Source organism: Solea senegalensis, linkage group LG18 (assembly GCF_019176455.1).
Source record: "Solea senegalensis isolate Sse05_10M linkage group LG18, IFAPA_SoseM_1, whole genome shotgun sequence".
NCBI lineage: Eukaryota > Metazoa > Chordata > Actinopteri > Pleuronectiformes > Soleidae > Solea > Solea senegalensis.
The window spans coordinates 17,061,825-17,074,482 of record NC_058041.1 but is presented as its reverse complement, the minus strand read 5'-3'; the positions used below and the strand labels follow the sequence as shown (position 1 = coordinate 17,074,482).

Below are 12,658 nucleotides of genomic sequence, written 5' to 3'. Positions count from 1 at the left end.
TGAACCACTCACAGCCAGACTGCCAGCAGACATTTAGAACTTTTTTTTTAAATAAACCTTTAAAATGGTTTGTTTAGTGTGTTGCTGGTAGTTTCTTGGGAGTTTCCACATTCCTGTTGAGATCTGGTTTTCCCTTAGACCTGGTTGTAAGACGCTTAGAGCTCAGTAGAGCTTTGACAATGTGACTCTGAGTACTGAAATGTGCTGGTCTGTATCAGCCTGACTCAGCTGTGGTATATTCTATGTGAGTGAGCGACAGTTTTTGGCAGAATGAACATGGTTGAATGTGCAGTTCACGCTACAGTGTCTTGAGCATGTGATTTTTCAGTCAGTTATGGTGAGACAGCAACATACGAGGTAAGACAGGTTCCAGGTCACGGATCTTACGGTTATTCTTACAGTCAGATGGGTTGGAGCGAGGATCTATTGGACAGTGTCTGTGATTGGCCGTGATCGGACGTCACTCACCACTCCACTAAGCCCCGCCCCTTCTCTTCACGGACTGTTTTCGACTGTTCGAGAGAGCGAGTTTTCGCCACCACGCACAGCCCACGACACGACTGTTGTTCCCCCGCGTTGACAGCCGCGTCCACGGTGTAACTTCAGTCTTCGGCCGTGATCGGAGATGAGTGAAATAACTTTAATGGCGATGACTGCGCTGTCAGTTGTTACACACACACACACACACACGGGACGGGAAAGTAGAAACGTTCCGCTTTATGGAGGCACACAGGACCTGTGCAGTGAGCGCGAGGCCCGGTAAGTGTTCCGTGAGACGTCCACGCGACGAGGACACACGAGCGCCCACGTCCCTGTCGCCTGTCTTACAACGTGTTGGCAGCCTGCGGACAGACTTGTGTACAGAGAAAAGTTTGCGGTTCAGCTGCAAACATGTGCGTCATAGACGTCAGTGAACGCGAGGTCGTCGCCTCAGGTAACCACGCACGGGGGAACCACGCGTGATTCACTTCACTGGACTCGAGGCTGCTCCATCCACACCTGGCTGCGAGTATTGAGCAGGTTTTTGGAGGTTTTTTTGCCCTCAAACAAAGACTTTTAGTTCATCTTTTCTTCGTTTTTCATTTTCATCAACCATGTCATCCTGTCGGAAATTCCAAGCCAACATTTTCAACAAAAGTAAATGTCAGAACTGTTTTAAGCCTCGAGAATCACATCTGCTCAACGACAAAGACTCAAACCAGGTGAATACGTTTTAACATTCGTTTTGTTATATTTCTACTTTGTCATATTGTGACGCTCAATGCCTCACTGTCAGTGTGCATGTGCACCTCATAACAAGAGTCTGTGGTCAAACGTGTAGTGGACACCAGGGACAGTTGTAACATGTTAGGCAATGTTCAGCAATACATCAAAAACCATTTACACTGGAATAACCAATGTGTTATATTATAAACTTCAATCTGTCAACTGTTGAAATAATGTATTCAAGTGGTGTTATGAAATATGTTCAGGTTGCAAAATTGATTTTAATTCACTATCTCCACAACCGTCCCAGTGTATAGGGACGGTTGTAACAGGCTGTAAAATATACATAATGAATCAATCATAGTCAAAATGGAAAATATTTATCAGTCACGTTATTGTGATTTATTAATTTCATGTTTTTAAGTAATGTTTACCTTTTTCTCATACTACATGACAGAAAAGAAGTGAAGCCGTCAAATTATAATGCAAGAAAATGATTCACTACTAATAATAATACATTTTATTTGATGGCGCCTTTCATGGCACTCAGGGTCACCTTACATCAAGTAAAAAACAATAAGCATTATTAGTAGTAGTAGTAGTAGTAGTAGTAGTAGTTTTTAGAATATAAATGAATATTCTTGCTTGACTGCTAGTTTGACCCTTGTTGGCCATTTCTATTTTAAGCTTACAAAACTATTCTAATAAGACATTTAATCTTAAAACACCATCCAAAAAAGTACATCAGACAGGAAAGTTTTGGGTTTTTTTTTACCTAAAAAAAAAACAAGCTTTTGTAGATAACACCATCAGGAAGTTTCAAATGTGTGAGTGTCATCACTCTAAGTTGTTTCTAATTGGAGGAATTCAAGGTGTTTCAGCTGTCCCTGGTCTCCCCTATGTTTCCTGCAGAGGAATTACAGGAATTTAAATCTATAATTTTACTTATTTTTATTGCCTCTACTACATTTTACTCACCAACTGTAATATTTACCTTGCTTATTTAAAAACGACAGTACTGTGCAAAAGTCTCAGGGCAGTATGACATGTCAGGTATGTTAGCGAGCTGTTAATACTAGAACACGTATGAGTTAATGTCATTATCAAGCATGTCTTGAATAAACCTGGTGTAATGCACCTTTATCACGGCAGATGTTTCTTAACATGTAAGAGTAGTTTTACTGATAATATTATTCAGGGTTTCACTCCAGGTTTTTGCCGTTCACCCATTCACTCACTCTTTTATACAGCGCATTTATGTGTTACATGTAGGAGAAATGTGGGGTTAAGTGTGTTGCCCTAGCGGAGCCGGGAATCGAACCCACAACTCTTCAAGTGTAAGTAGGTCTCGCTAAATACTTGACACTTGAAGCTGTAGAGGCATTTTTTTGTCTGTAAAAATGTTTTAATAACTAAGAGTGGTATTGTAACTGAAATATTCCTAACTAAGTCTTGATGACAATACTTGTAAATACACCCGAGGACTTCTTACACGCCTCGAATAGCGACGAGGAGTCCGTACAGTTGTTGTTGATATGGCAGAGGGGGAGGGGACTATGACTGCCGGATCTTGATGTGGACACCGGAGACATGATGGAATCAGATTTGTGTTAATATTATCAAACCACACTTTCCACAAATCACAAACACTTTATGAATTTAGCAAACAATCATGAAACACAAAATAAAAATACCAAAGTATTGATTTAATCTTTCTAAATGATTTTATTTTATGTAATAAAAATACATTTTTGTTTGGCCGCAAAATTATTTGAAAGAATAGTGAGTGATCTATTGAAAGATTTTTTTAGAAGCAAATAATATATATATGTATATATGTATGTATGTATGTATGTATATATATATATGTATATGTGTATATGTATGTATGTATGTATATATATATATATGTATGTATGTATGTGTATATATATGTATATATATATATGTATATATATCTATGTGTATATATATGTGTGTATATATATTTATATTTATATATATATATACACACACACACACACACACACACAAACACACATCCTGGTTCGGCAACTACCTGACAACTAGGACGCAGTGCGTTCAGGTGGCTGGCACCACCTCTTCATTCTTGGAGGTCTCAAAAGGTGTGCCCCAAGGTTTGGTTCTAGGACCCATTTTATTTTCGATCTTTATCAACAACTACAATAAACAGCATTTTGCCTTGGGCATGCATCAACCCACACTGCACCAGAGGAGATTTGTTGAATCATTTATTGTAGAAAAATGTGGAACCGAACATAGACAAAAGTGTTTCCAGAATTGCCATTTCAACTTTCATTTGTATAATGTTTACACGTCTGGTTAGAGCGGCTCACGGCTGACAGCGTGTCGGCCGGTTCGAGGGTCACCAGGAGCTGTACAGGTGGGGGTACCTCCTCACCTCCTCCACCAGGGTGTCATCTTTTCAGTCCTATGCAACTACTTCTTCTGTTGTCGAAATGTTTTTTCTGCTTGGTGAGTGTGGCTTATACTCCAGACGCTGGTGGGGCAGAAATTCAATTTGTGCATGCGCTGACCACGCACAAGCAACACGATCCACATGCGTGGAAGTATACCAGGGCCTTGAGTATGAAAGCTGCACAGTCTTTCACATGTGAGGACATACAATATAATATAAAATAACCAGCTGGACCTCAGTGAGTAATCAGCTATTTGGCTATAGCTATATTAGCAGTAGTTCCACCTAACATGAATTCATGTTCTTAATAACGTTTAATAGATATATCGATGTCTGGGGTATTGTGTTTGATTCTGTAACTGTGTCTCTCCATCATCAGGCAAAACCTATATCTGGAGGATGGTTGCTGCTGGCACCGGAGGGAACTGATTTTGACAATCCATTACACCGAACCCGGGTAAGTGTTCCTGGTCTTGATTTCCATCACTTTCAGAAGTAGGATTTACTAGTGGTATGGTCTGATATTACTTCTAAAGTGATACTTAAACTGCCTGAACAGTGCAACACAAGTGTCAACAATATTAAAGAAAAGCTATTTTATATCTAAAATTGGAAAGTGGTCGATATGAACACCAATGTATGAAAAGAGTTAGGACTTATGTGCGTCCTTCAGATCTCAGCTGTATTTTCTTTAGAGGCATAGAATAGCTATGCATAATATGATTGACTAAATAACAACATTAAAGTCTTGGAATTGTCACCCTATGTCAGCTGGGATTGGCCATCTTCATGTGGAGGATACAGTGGTAGTGACAATGAATTAATAAAAAATGTTACCAGTGCGTTACTATTTCTCACTGTGCTGTACTTATTAAAAACAATTTTGAAAAATATATATATTATCTCTCATTAAACACAACACAATATGGTGTATGTTTGCTGATGTTGCCTTAGCCTTCTGAAGACTGATAATTATAAAAAGCATGTGACCATGATTATTGATAATTTTGCTCTTCTTTTAACAGAAATGGCAGAGGAGGTTCTTCATCCTTTATGAGCATGGCTTACTTCACTATGTCCTGGATGAAATGGTGAGTTAAAGTTTTATTGATGTCAGCTGTTGTTTTTTGTTTGCTCGGAGTGAAAAAAACTCTACTTGTTACTTGTTGTGTTTGCATTACAATATTACCTTCTCTGCTAAATGCAAAGATCAAAACACATACTGGAACTGAGACGGAGGGGCCAGGGTGTCGGTTAGGTGACAGAGTGATGTGGGTTCAGAGGTCTGGGTCTGGGGACTCTAGAGCAAAACCTCTGCTCGCACTAAATGGTTTCATAAGTGAACAGGTTTAATGGTAAATGGTTTGTATTTCCACTTTTCTGGTCGTCTGCTTTACACTACAGTTTTGCATGAGGAGCAATGTGGGGTTAAGTGTCTCGCCAAAGGACACGTTGGCATGTAGACCTGTAGAGCTGTTAAGTCTGTGTCCCAAAGAATCTGCTGCTGAATATAAAAGTGCTTCTTGTTTAATCAGATTTGTGATTGATTCTAATCCGTCTCAGTACTCTTGGTTCGTTTATACACAGATGGCTGTAATGTCCAAAAGTCTCAGTCCTTTCCCTGCTACTCTGCTGTTGACCGTGACCGTGAAGTTGGCAACTTAATCCTCTTAATCCCTCGTGCTCCGCTTGTCCCTCCGTCTCCAAACCTCCCTTCCTTTGTTTGAGAGTGACAGGGCTCTCAAGTAAAGCTGACGCTTGTCTCTCTGTCCAGTCTGAAGCAGGCCCACACCCAGGCCCAGCTGTCCCAACGTCTATTTGTCCGTCTTTCTGTCAAGCCCAGCTGTTGGCCTGGCCTCTCACCTCGATGTCAAGAGCCCTCTGATGATTTAAAAGTCATTGCATTAAGAGGTTAAACAAAACATAAAGACTAAGTGAGTCATTGCTTCAGTGACACTTATAAAGGGCATGCGTTGATATATTTGACATGAGTTTTTTCTTACTTTTAATCCCTTTATGCAAAGCTTCCTCTTTGCCGTGCTTCACATTGTGAAAAATACACACGAGCTGAGAATGAACGTGACTTGACCTTGACCATGAGATCGCAGACTCTCCTCTGCCCTCATGGTGCGATTGTACCGCAAACTGAACAACCTCTGGTTACGTTGCACAAATTGGGTTCTTGAGTTTGACGTATTTAACCAGAACTATGTCCTGATACACTGTGATCTGCTGAGGGCTGTGATTTGTGATGAGGTTTGTTGTTTGTTTTGAAACTCATGCCTTGCTTGGAGTACTTATATACCGGAACAAGTTCAAGTGTTGGTTTAAAAAAGTACCCGCATTTTACCGCAGAAAGTCTTAAAACTGTCCTTTGACTGACAAGTTTATCCTTTATCAGAATAAAGGCTTTGATTTCTGCATGACTTTAAATGAAATTAAAAAAAAACTGTGCGGATATTAATGCTGAGTAGTAGTCGCTGACCACTGAGCTAGGACTTTTGTATGAAAGGGTTGTACGTGAGCTCCCTCTGGTGGTACTTCAATCAGAAATACTGTTCTCCTGTACCAGGGTTTGTGATCGGACTGGAGCTGAGGAATTTTGAATAAAATAAAATAATAATTGAATAACTTAATAACTATAATTTGGCTGTATCAGTGTATGAAGTACAGTATATGTGAGGAAGAGGATGATGATGAGAGAGCAAATGATCTTATTGATAATGAATCTGCCTCCTGTGAAAAGTCTATGGCTGACTTTGCTCGGTCTATTTACGCCACTGTATTTAACGTTGGTGATGAGGATGGTACTTTGAGAAGCCAGTATTTTCCGAGGTGCAGACAAAGTAATATATAAATGTACAGTTCATAAAGAGAGAGAGACGTCAGCACTGACATGTAGAAGTGTTTAAATCACACTGATGATACCTTCAACTCAGGACACATGTACCTGTGACCTAAATGACTGCTTTACAAAAACAACCAGCAGAGGGCACACATAGAACATTTAAAATAACTAAGCACTACACTTATATAAATCTGTACTGCGGGTAAACACTAACTCTCTGTTATGTTATGTTATGTGTGCCAAGCTTGGCATAAACATGGATGCTGGGTTGTGTTGGGAGGCAGAAGGACCATGTGGAAGGATAGGTGGGCACATCTCTTCCTTTCTTTTTTTGAATGATTTTGCTGGTCTCCGTTGTGTCCATGCAGCCCGGCACTCTACCTCAGGGTACAATTAATATGAACCAGTGCTGTGACGTCATCGATGGAGAGATGAGGACAGGTCACAAGAACTCACTGTGCATCGTCACCCCAGAGAAGGAGTACTTTATACGGGCAGAATGTAAAGATGTCATCAATGGGTAAGAGGATGTCTGTTACTGTGGGAATTACAAAGACATGATCACATGATCTAAAATCATGTAAAACAATACATTTGTGTGTGAAAAAGCCAAATTTTATTGACCATGATTAATTTATGAAAGCAATAAAAGGGTAAAACATCCAAGGGGGTGAATACTTATGATAGGCACTGTGTATTAGACCCTTTCGAGAGCACACTCGTACCATTAACTTGTACAGCAGTCCAACATAAGATGCTATTTGTAGTGTCGTTGGCTGTGAAAATAGAACCATCAATGGTGTCACATTTAAGAAGCTTAAACAATCAGAAATTGTTGTTTTTATCGAGCGATTATAATGTCATGTTGGTTTATTAATTCTTTGCTGATATCATGTACTCTTGCCCAGTTCTATTTGGAGTGTTTTATTGTTGTTAGGTGGCAGGAAGCTCTGGCTGTGTATCCCTCTACCAACAAGCAGAAGAAAAAACGAAAGGTTGAACCAAATCTCCAGGTAATGCACCACTACACACAATTCACTATATAGTAGTGCAATCCATACTAAATTAGGCATGATCATGATTCAAATGTTGCCCTGTATTACTTAAACATTTGACTTTTAAAAAAAAAAAAATCATTTATTTATTTGCTTTATTTTACTTTGTTTTGTTATTGTTGGTCTCTGCAATTCTATGTTGTCGAGTTGTTTCTTGTCCTTTGTCTTTATCTGTGAAAATGTCAAAAAAAAAAAATTAAATCATATTGGGTATATTCATGAAACTAGAACGGTTGCATTTATTTATTTATTTATTTATTTATTTATTTATTTATTCATGAGGCATCTGTCTGTCCCTTCATCGTTCTGGATCACTGCCATATTTCTCTCAGTGCTCAATGTCGTCTCTCTGTGTCTCCCTTATATTCCCCTGCCCAGGAGCCTGGCCCTGCCAAGGTGACAGTGACCAGCAGCAGCAGTGGAGGCAGTGCTGAGTCTGTCCCCAAGAGCCGTGCCTCTCTGTGGCAGAATGAGAGCCAGTGGAGCAGGACCACAATCCCCCAAACAGACTCCACCATCACGACTCCAGACGGTAAGAAATCTCCAATTCTTTTGTGTCACATTATGAAATGGAGATCTCTTTATAAAGCTGTCACCCACTTTTTTAAGCGTTTTACCGTGACCTTTCGAGCTACAGAAGACATTTAGGGCTTTAAATTCATCACTATCTACAGACTGTTTTGGTTGTCTCATGTCAGTGGCAGCGTGTCCATGTTTCAGATGGTGGCACTGTGAGAACTGGACGCAAGATGCGCGTGGAGAGTGGCTACTTTTCCTTGGAAAAGACCAAGTCAGAGCCTTCCTCACAGTCTGCGCAGCCTCAGCATGTGACCCTTTCCTCTTCAGCACCCTCCTCCTCTTTAGGAGCTCCTGGTCCCAGGTACAAACCCAAGACAGAACCTCCAACTCCCCCCGGTCAACCTTCCCAGGATCTGCTCCCTTCACCAGGTGCACTTCCACAATCCACAATCACTTCCTCTCAGAGGTCTGAGACTCTAGGTGCCACTGGGACTAAGTCCACTTGGGAGTTCAGTGTTGGTGAAAGGAGTGCTGATACTGATGGAGGAAGCAGAGTGGGCCGGTGTGAGCCTCACAGACAGACCTGTAGAGAAGCTTTCCACACAGAGCTGCGGCCACGAACATGTACTCCTGGCAGAGAGGAGGTCGCCTGGCTGTTCGGGGAGGAGCGCAGGTGAGGGGTCATGGATAAATGTCGTACTAGGCCTATTTCAGACATTGTCTGACATACAGTATGAGATGAATGCAGATTAATGCTAAATATGGTTACTATTAATCCATTATTGGGAGCCATCAAGAACATGTTTAATATCTCTAATTTAAAGGAACGAAAAATTTAATATATTATCATCACTTAGGCTGTTAATAAAAAAATAGATTTTCCGAGCATCATATCAATATGTATTTGGAAGACTTGAGACAGCGATAACTGTGAGCTGTCTCTCTTCTGATGTCACTCTTCTGATGCTTTGATATCTTGGACAGTTTCGTTTGTGTCCGCCGTTGTTGCCTCAAAACAACAGAACAGCACTGTTGCGCTCACAGTGCCCTCTGCTGGACATTTGTTAATTCATTTAAAATGCTGTACATTTCTCTAAGGTGGATTTTTTTTTTTTACGTCAAACAGGTTTTCAGGTTTGAATTGTCACCTACAGCTGTTAAATAAAAAGTGCATAAATATAACTACTGAGGTTTCAGTTGTGCACCAGGTTAGAGAGATCCACATTTTATACAGTCTCCAACATTAGTTCTGCGAAAATCTCTTTCTTAACCAAACATTTTTGGTTCCTTGAGATTTTTTTTAAACTATTCTTTCAGATATTTTTGATTTTCTTCAACTATGCACCTCACCTGCTTCCCAAACAGCCTGACCCACCGGGACATGTTTGCACACAGGGACGCGGTGCAGAGATTCTGCATAGACTCGTTTACTTAACTTTGTTAAGTAAATCACCATTTAAACAGCATCTTGTATTTAAAGTGAATGACAAGCAAAACACTGGTTGGCTTCATTGATAATTCAGACCTGAATACAACCCCTTTGTGCAGCACTTTGTGTCAAGATTATGTGCCAATTGACCCTTAGAGTCTACAACAGGCCTGTTTAATTACTCATTTAAAAGGGCCAGATTTGAAATAGGTGAAGATCTTAGGGATTGGGATCTATGTTTCCTCTATGTGACCTTTAAAGCTGGAAAATGAAAACAGTTTCTGCTGTTAACCAGCATTTCTGTTTAGAACCCAACACAAAAAAAACGCACAGGTTAGTGTCTCCATGTGTCAACAGCAGCATCAACCTGCAGCTGCTGTGATCCCCCGGTCTGTTTTATTTTAAACCTGTCATCTCAAGCAACCCAGGCATGTGGTGTGATTGACGAGATGCCTACTGGTGTCAGACAGCTTTGCTCTGCTCCTCCCGTGGTTTACTTTTTATTTTTGGCTGTGTTTTGTGAGCCCACTGCACCGGACAGGAGGAAGGGGTGGGATAGACGGACAGATGAGGACAGACGGAGACAACATGCACCAGTTTTCAACCGTATTACAGTCAAAACAAACCATAACAATAACAACAGCTATATCATTAAAACACAACTTTGCTTACAATAACCACATCAGTACAGCTAATACAATAATCAACCAAAAAGAAGCTGAGTGAACATTGTAGTTCATCATAGCTGTTTAATTATTCACCCGATGAACGGTTAAATCTTGGTACAATCTTGGTTCTGGTCCAGTGTCTTCTGATTGTTCAGTATTTAGCTCATTCTAAAACAAGACTTGTCTGTAGTGACACATTAACTGTAGTATGTATGTAGTATGACTTTGAATTGTGTCTCCTAGGCTTTCTCAAATCCTCAGGCGGTTTGAGGAGGGTCAGCTTGTAGAGCAAAAGGACCCGAGCAGCCACAGCGAGCCCTCTGCTAACACCACCACGCTAATCCCGAGACAAGGCTGCAGCGGAAGACGCGATCTGCTCCATAAACATGTATGCCATCTTCAATTATTTAAACAACTCAATCAGAAAAGGTGTAAAATGTTCCCAAGATTTAGGTATGCTGTCTGTAGGTATAACACTGCTGAACCCAGACATCTGAGGCAATAATAACACTGCCCCTGGTGGCTGGTATATGATATGCCATGTTTGTAGCAGAGCTGACTTTTGACCTTTTTATCGCCACTTATTTTTGAGAAATGCTGCCACACTGTGATGTCTTTGACATGGATGTTAGAGGACCGACTGACTGTTGCCTAAAATGAAACGCTCAACGTTCTTTAATCGATCTGTCTCTGTGGGTTGGGCTAATCCAAAATACTGAAAACAAGGGGGGGTGTTCTCTGAAGTCACACTGTTACCTGTAGAACAGGGTTGCTCTGAAAACACCCCCATTAGCACTTGGTACAGTCCTCCAGATGAAATCAAATTAGCCAAAGACTGTATGGCATAAAGTGGACTGAAGTCATAGTGTGCTGCTGACATGATTCAGTCTGTGGTTGGTTTCTCAGGCCAAGCTGCAGCTGCGAGATTCCCCACCCACCCACCCACTCACTCACTCACTCACTCACTCACACATTCACATTCATGTACACACCACTGCCACTACCGCTGCTGTTAATTATAAATAGCCAGTGGAGAGTCGGCCACGGTCGCGTGTTCGTCTGCGGGACCTGAAGAAAACAAACAGACTGCTCAGTGAAGCAATGACTCTGTGCCAGACAGTAACACCACACCTGATGAAGCTCCACAAAAACAAGGTACTGTTGAGTAAAGCAGGCGGCAGGTTCGGACCAACGCTTCACTTTAGAGTCTATAAACAGACGCGAGCTTGGTTTGTGTTTCACAGGGAAAGTCCAGCTCCTGCCACTCGGTCTCGAGCTTGAGCCATGTGTGCCGCACTGTTTGACCTGAAGTAGTAAACAAGTGCACATGTTTGCTAAATAGTGACAATGATAATATCTTTTTTTTTGTTGGAGCACATCATGTGGTCACTGAATTTCACATTGTTGTTTGTGAACATTTAATTCATCTACTTGAATATGCAAATATGATGACATTACTGTGGTTTGTCTCCCGTCCAGCCAGATCTGCTGAACTTCAAGAAAGGATGGATGACCAAGCTGTATGACGATGGAGTGGTAATAAGTGATCTTTAAGAGAATAAATGATATGAGAATCTATTTCTCTTTCCAGCTAAATAATATTACATGACAAACACACAGTTGTTGCTGAGTCGTGGTGAAATAAAGAAGTGTTGTCTCTTTTTTTCCATGTAGTGGAAGAAACATTGGTTTGTCCTGACAGACCAGAGTCTGAGGTACTACAAGGACTCAGTAGCTGAGGAGGTGGGAATAATAATGATGATGATGTCATTGTCATTTTTCTTTTTAAATTCATTTGAAGGATGGTTAACGTTCATTCTGTGCATTGTTTATTTCTCCACAGGCTTCACACCTCGATGGTGAGATTGACCTTTCCACGTGTTATGATGTCAAAACGTTCCCCGTCCAGAGGAATTACGGCTTCCAGGTCCTGGTGAGCGCTGATTCCTCATGTCATTAATCACCAGTACAAATGAAAATCATTATCTCACTCTGTTGCTTCCTGCCGGGCTATAAAGAGCCTTAGATACCAAGCATGTGATTCAACTGTCGGTATCAGATTTCAGCATTTCTTCCTTTGAAACAATCCTCCTAACTTGAAATATGTCACTCCACGTTGCATCTGTCATCTCTGTGCAAGGCTGACATCATCGTGGTTTAACAACAGCTTGTGACTGTGACCCCACAGTGTGTTTACCGTACCTCATGCTTCAACAAGCTCTCTCCTTTTATGCAGCAACATTTACATTTTAAAATCCATGTATGTACAGTAATGGCACACCATACATGTAGTTATCCATCCATCTTCCACTACTGCTTTATCGCGAGGGGACGCCGTGCCAGTCTCAGCTGAGAGGGCGAAAGGCGGGGTCACACCCTGGACACATCGCCAGTCCATCACAGGACACACTAATCTAAACCTGATGAGCTTTCTTTGTGAAATCCTTTGACTGACAAAATACATGATGGACATGTATCATATGCAACGCAGTC

The 12,658-nt window shown here is 41.1% G+C and overlaps 1 protein-coding gene across 3 annotated transcripts in view; it reads left to right on the top strand.

Moving 5' to 3' along the window:
• Positions 1-487: 487 nt before the first annotated feature.
• The window catches only part of si:ch73-103b11.2 (myosin phosphatase Rho-interacting protein), a 33,398-nt gene continuing 21,227 nt past the window's right edge, over positions 488-12,658 (top strand). Inside the window, exons 1-11 of one of the 3 annotated variants that reach the window (XM_044013579.1) lie at positions 488-1,202; positions 4,026-4,103; positions 4,672-4,737; positions 6,863-7,014; positions 7,432-7,507; positions 7,928-8,081; positions 8,270-8,741; positions 10,409-10,553; positions 11,645-11,701; positions 11,840-11,908; positions 12,009-12,098. In XM_044013579.1, coding sequence (XP_043869514.1) covers positions 1,095-1,202; positions 4,026-4,103; positions 4,672-4,737; positions 6,863-7,014; positions 7,432-7,507; positions 7,928-8,081; positions 8,270-8,741; positions 10,409-10,553; positions 11,645-11,701; positions 11,840-11,908; positions 12,009-12,098 — 1,467 coding nt within the window. In that variant the 5' untranslated portion in view covers positions 488-1,094. Of the gene's footprint in view, positions 1,203-4,025; positions 4,104-4,671; positions 4,738-6,862; positions 7,015-7,431; positions 7,508-7,927; positions 8,082-8,253; positions 8,742-10,408; positions 10,554-11,644; positions 11,702-11,839; positions 11,909-12,008; positions 12,099-12,658 lie in introns of those variants that run through there. The other 2 variants (XM_044013581.1, XM_044013582.1) reach the window with 2 other exon arrangements.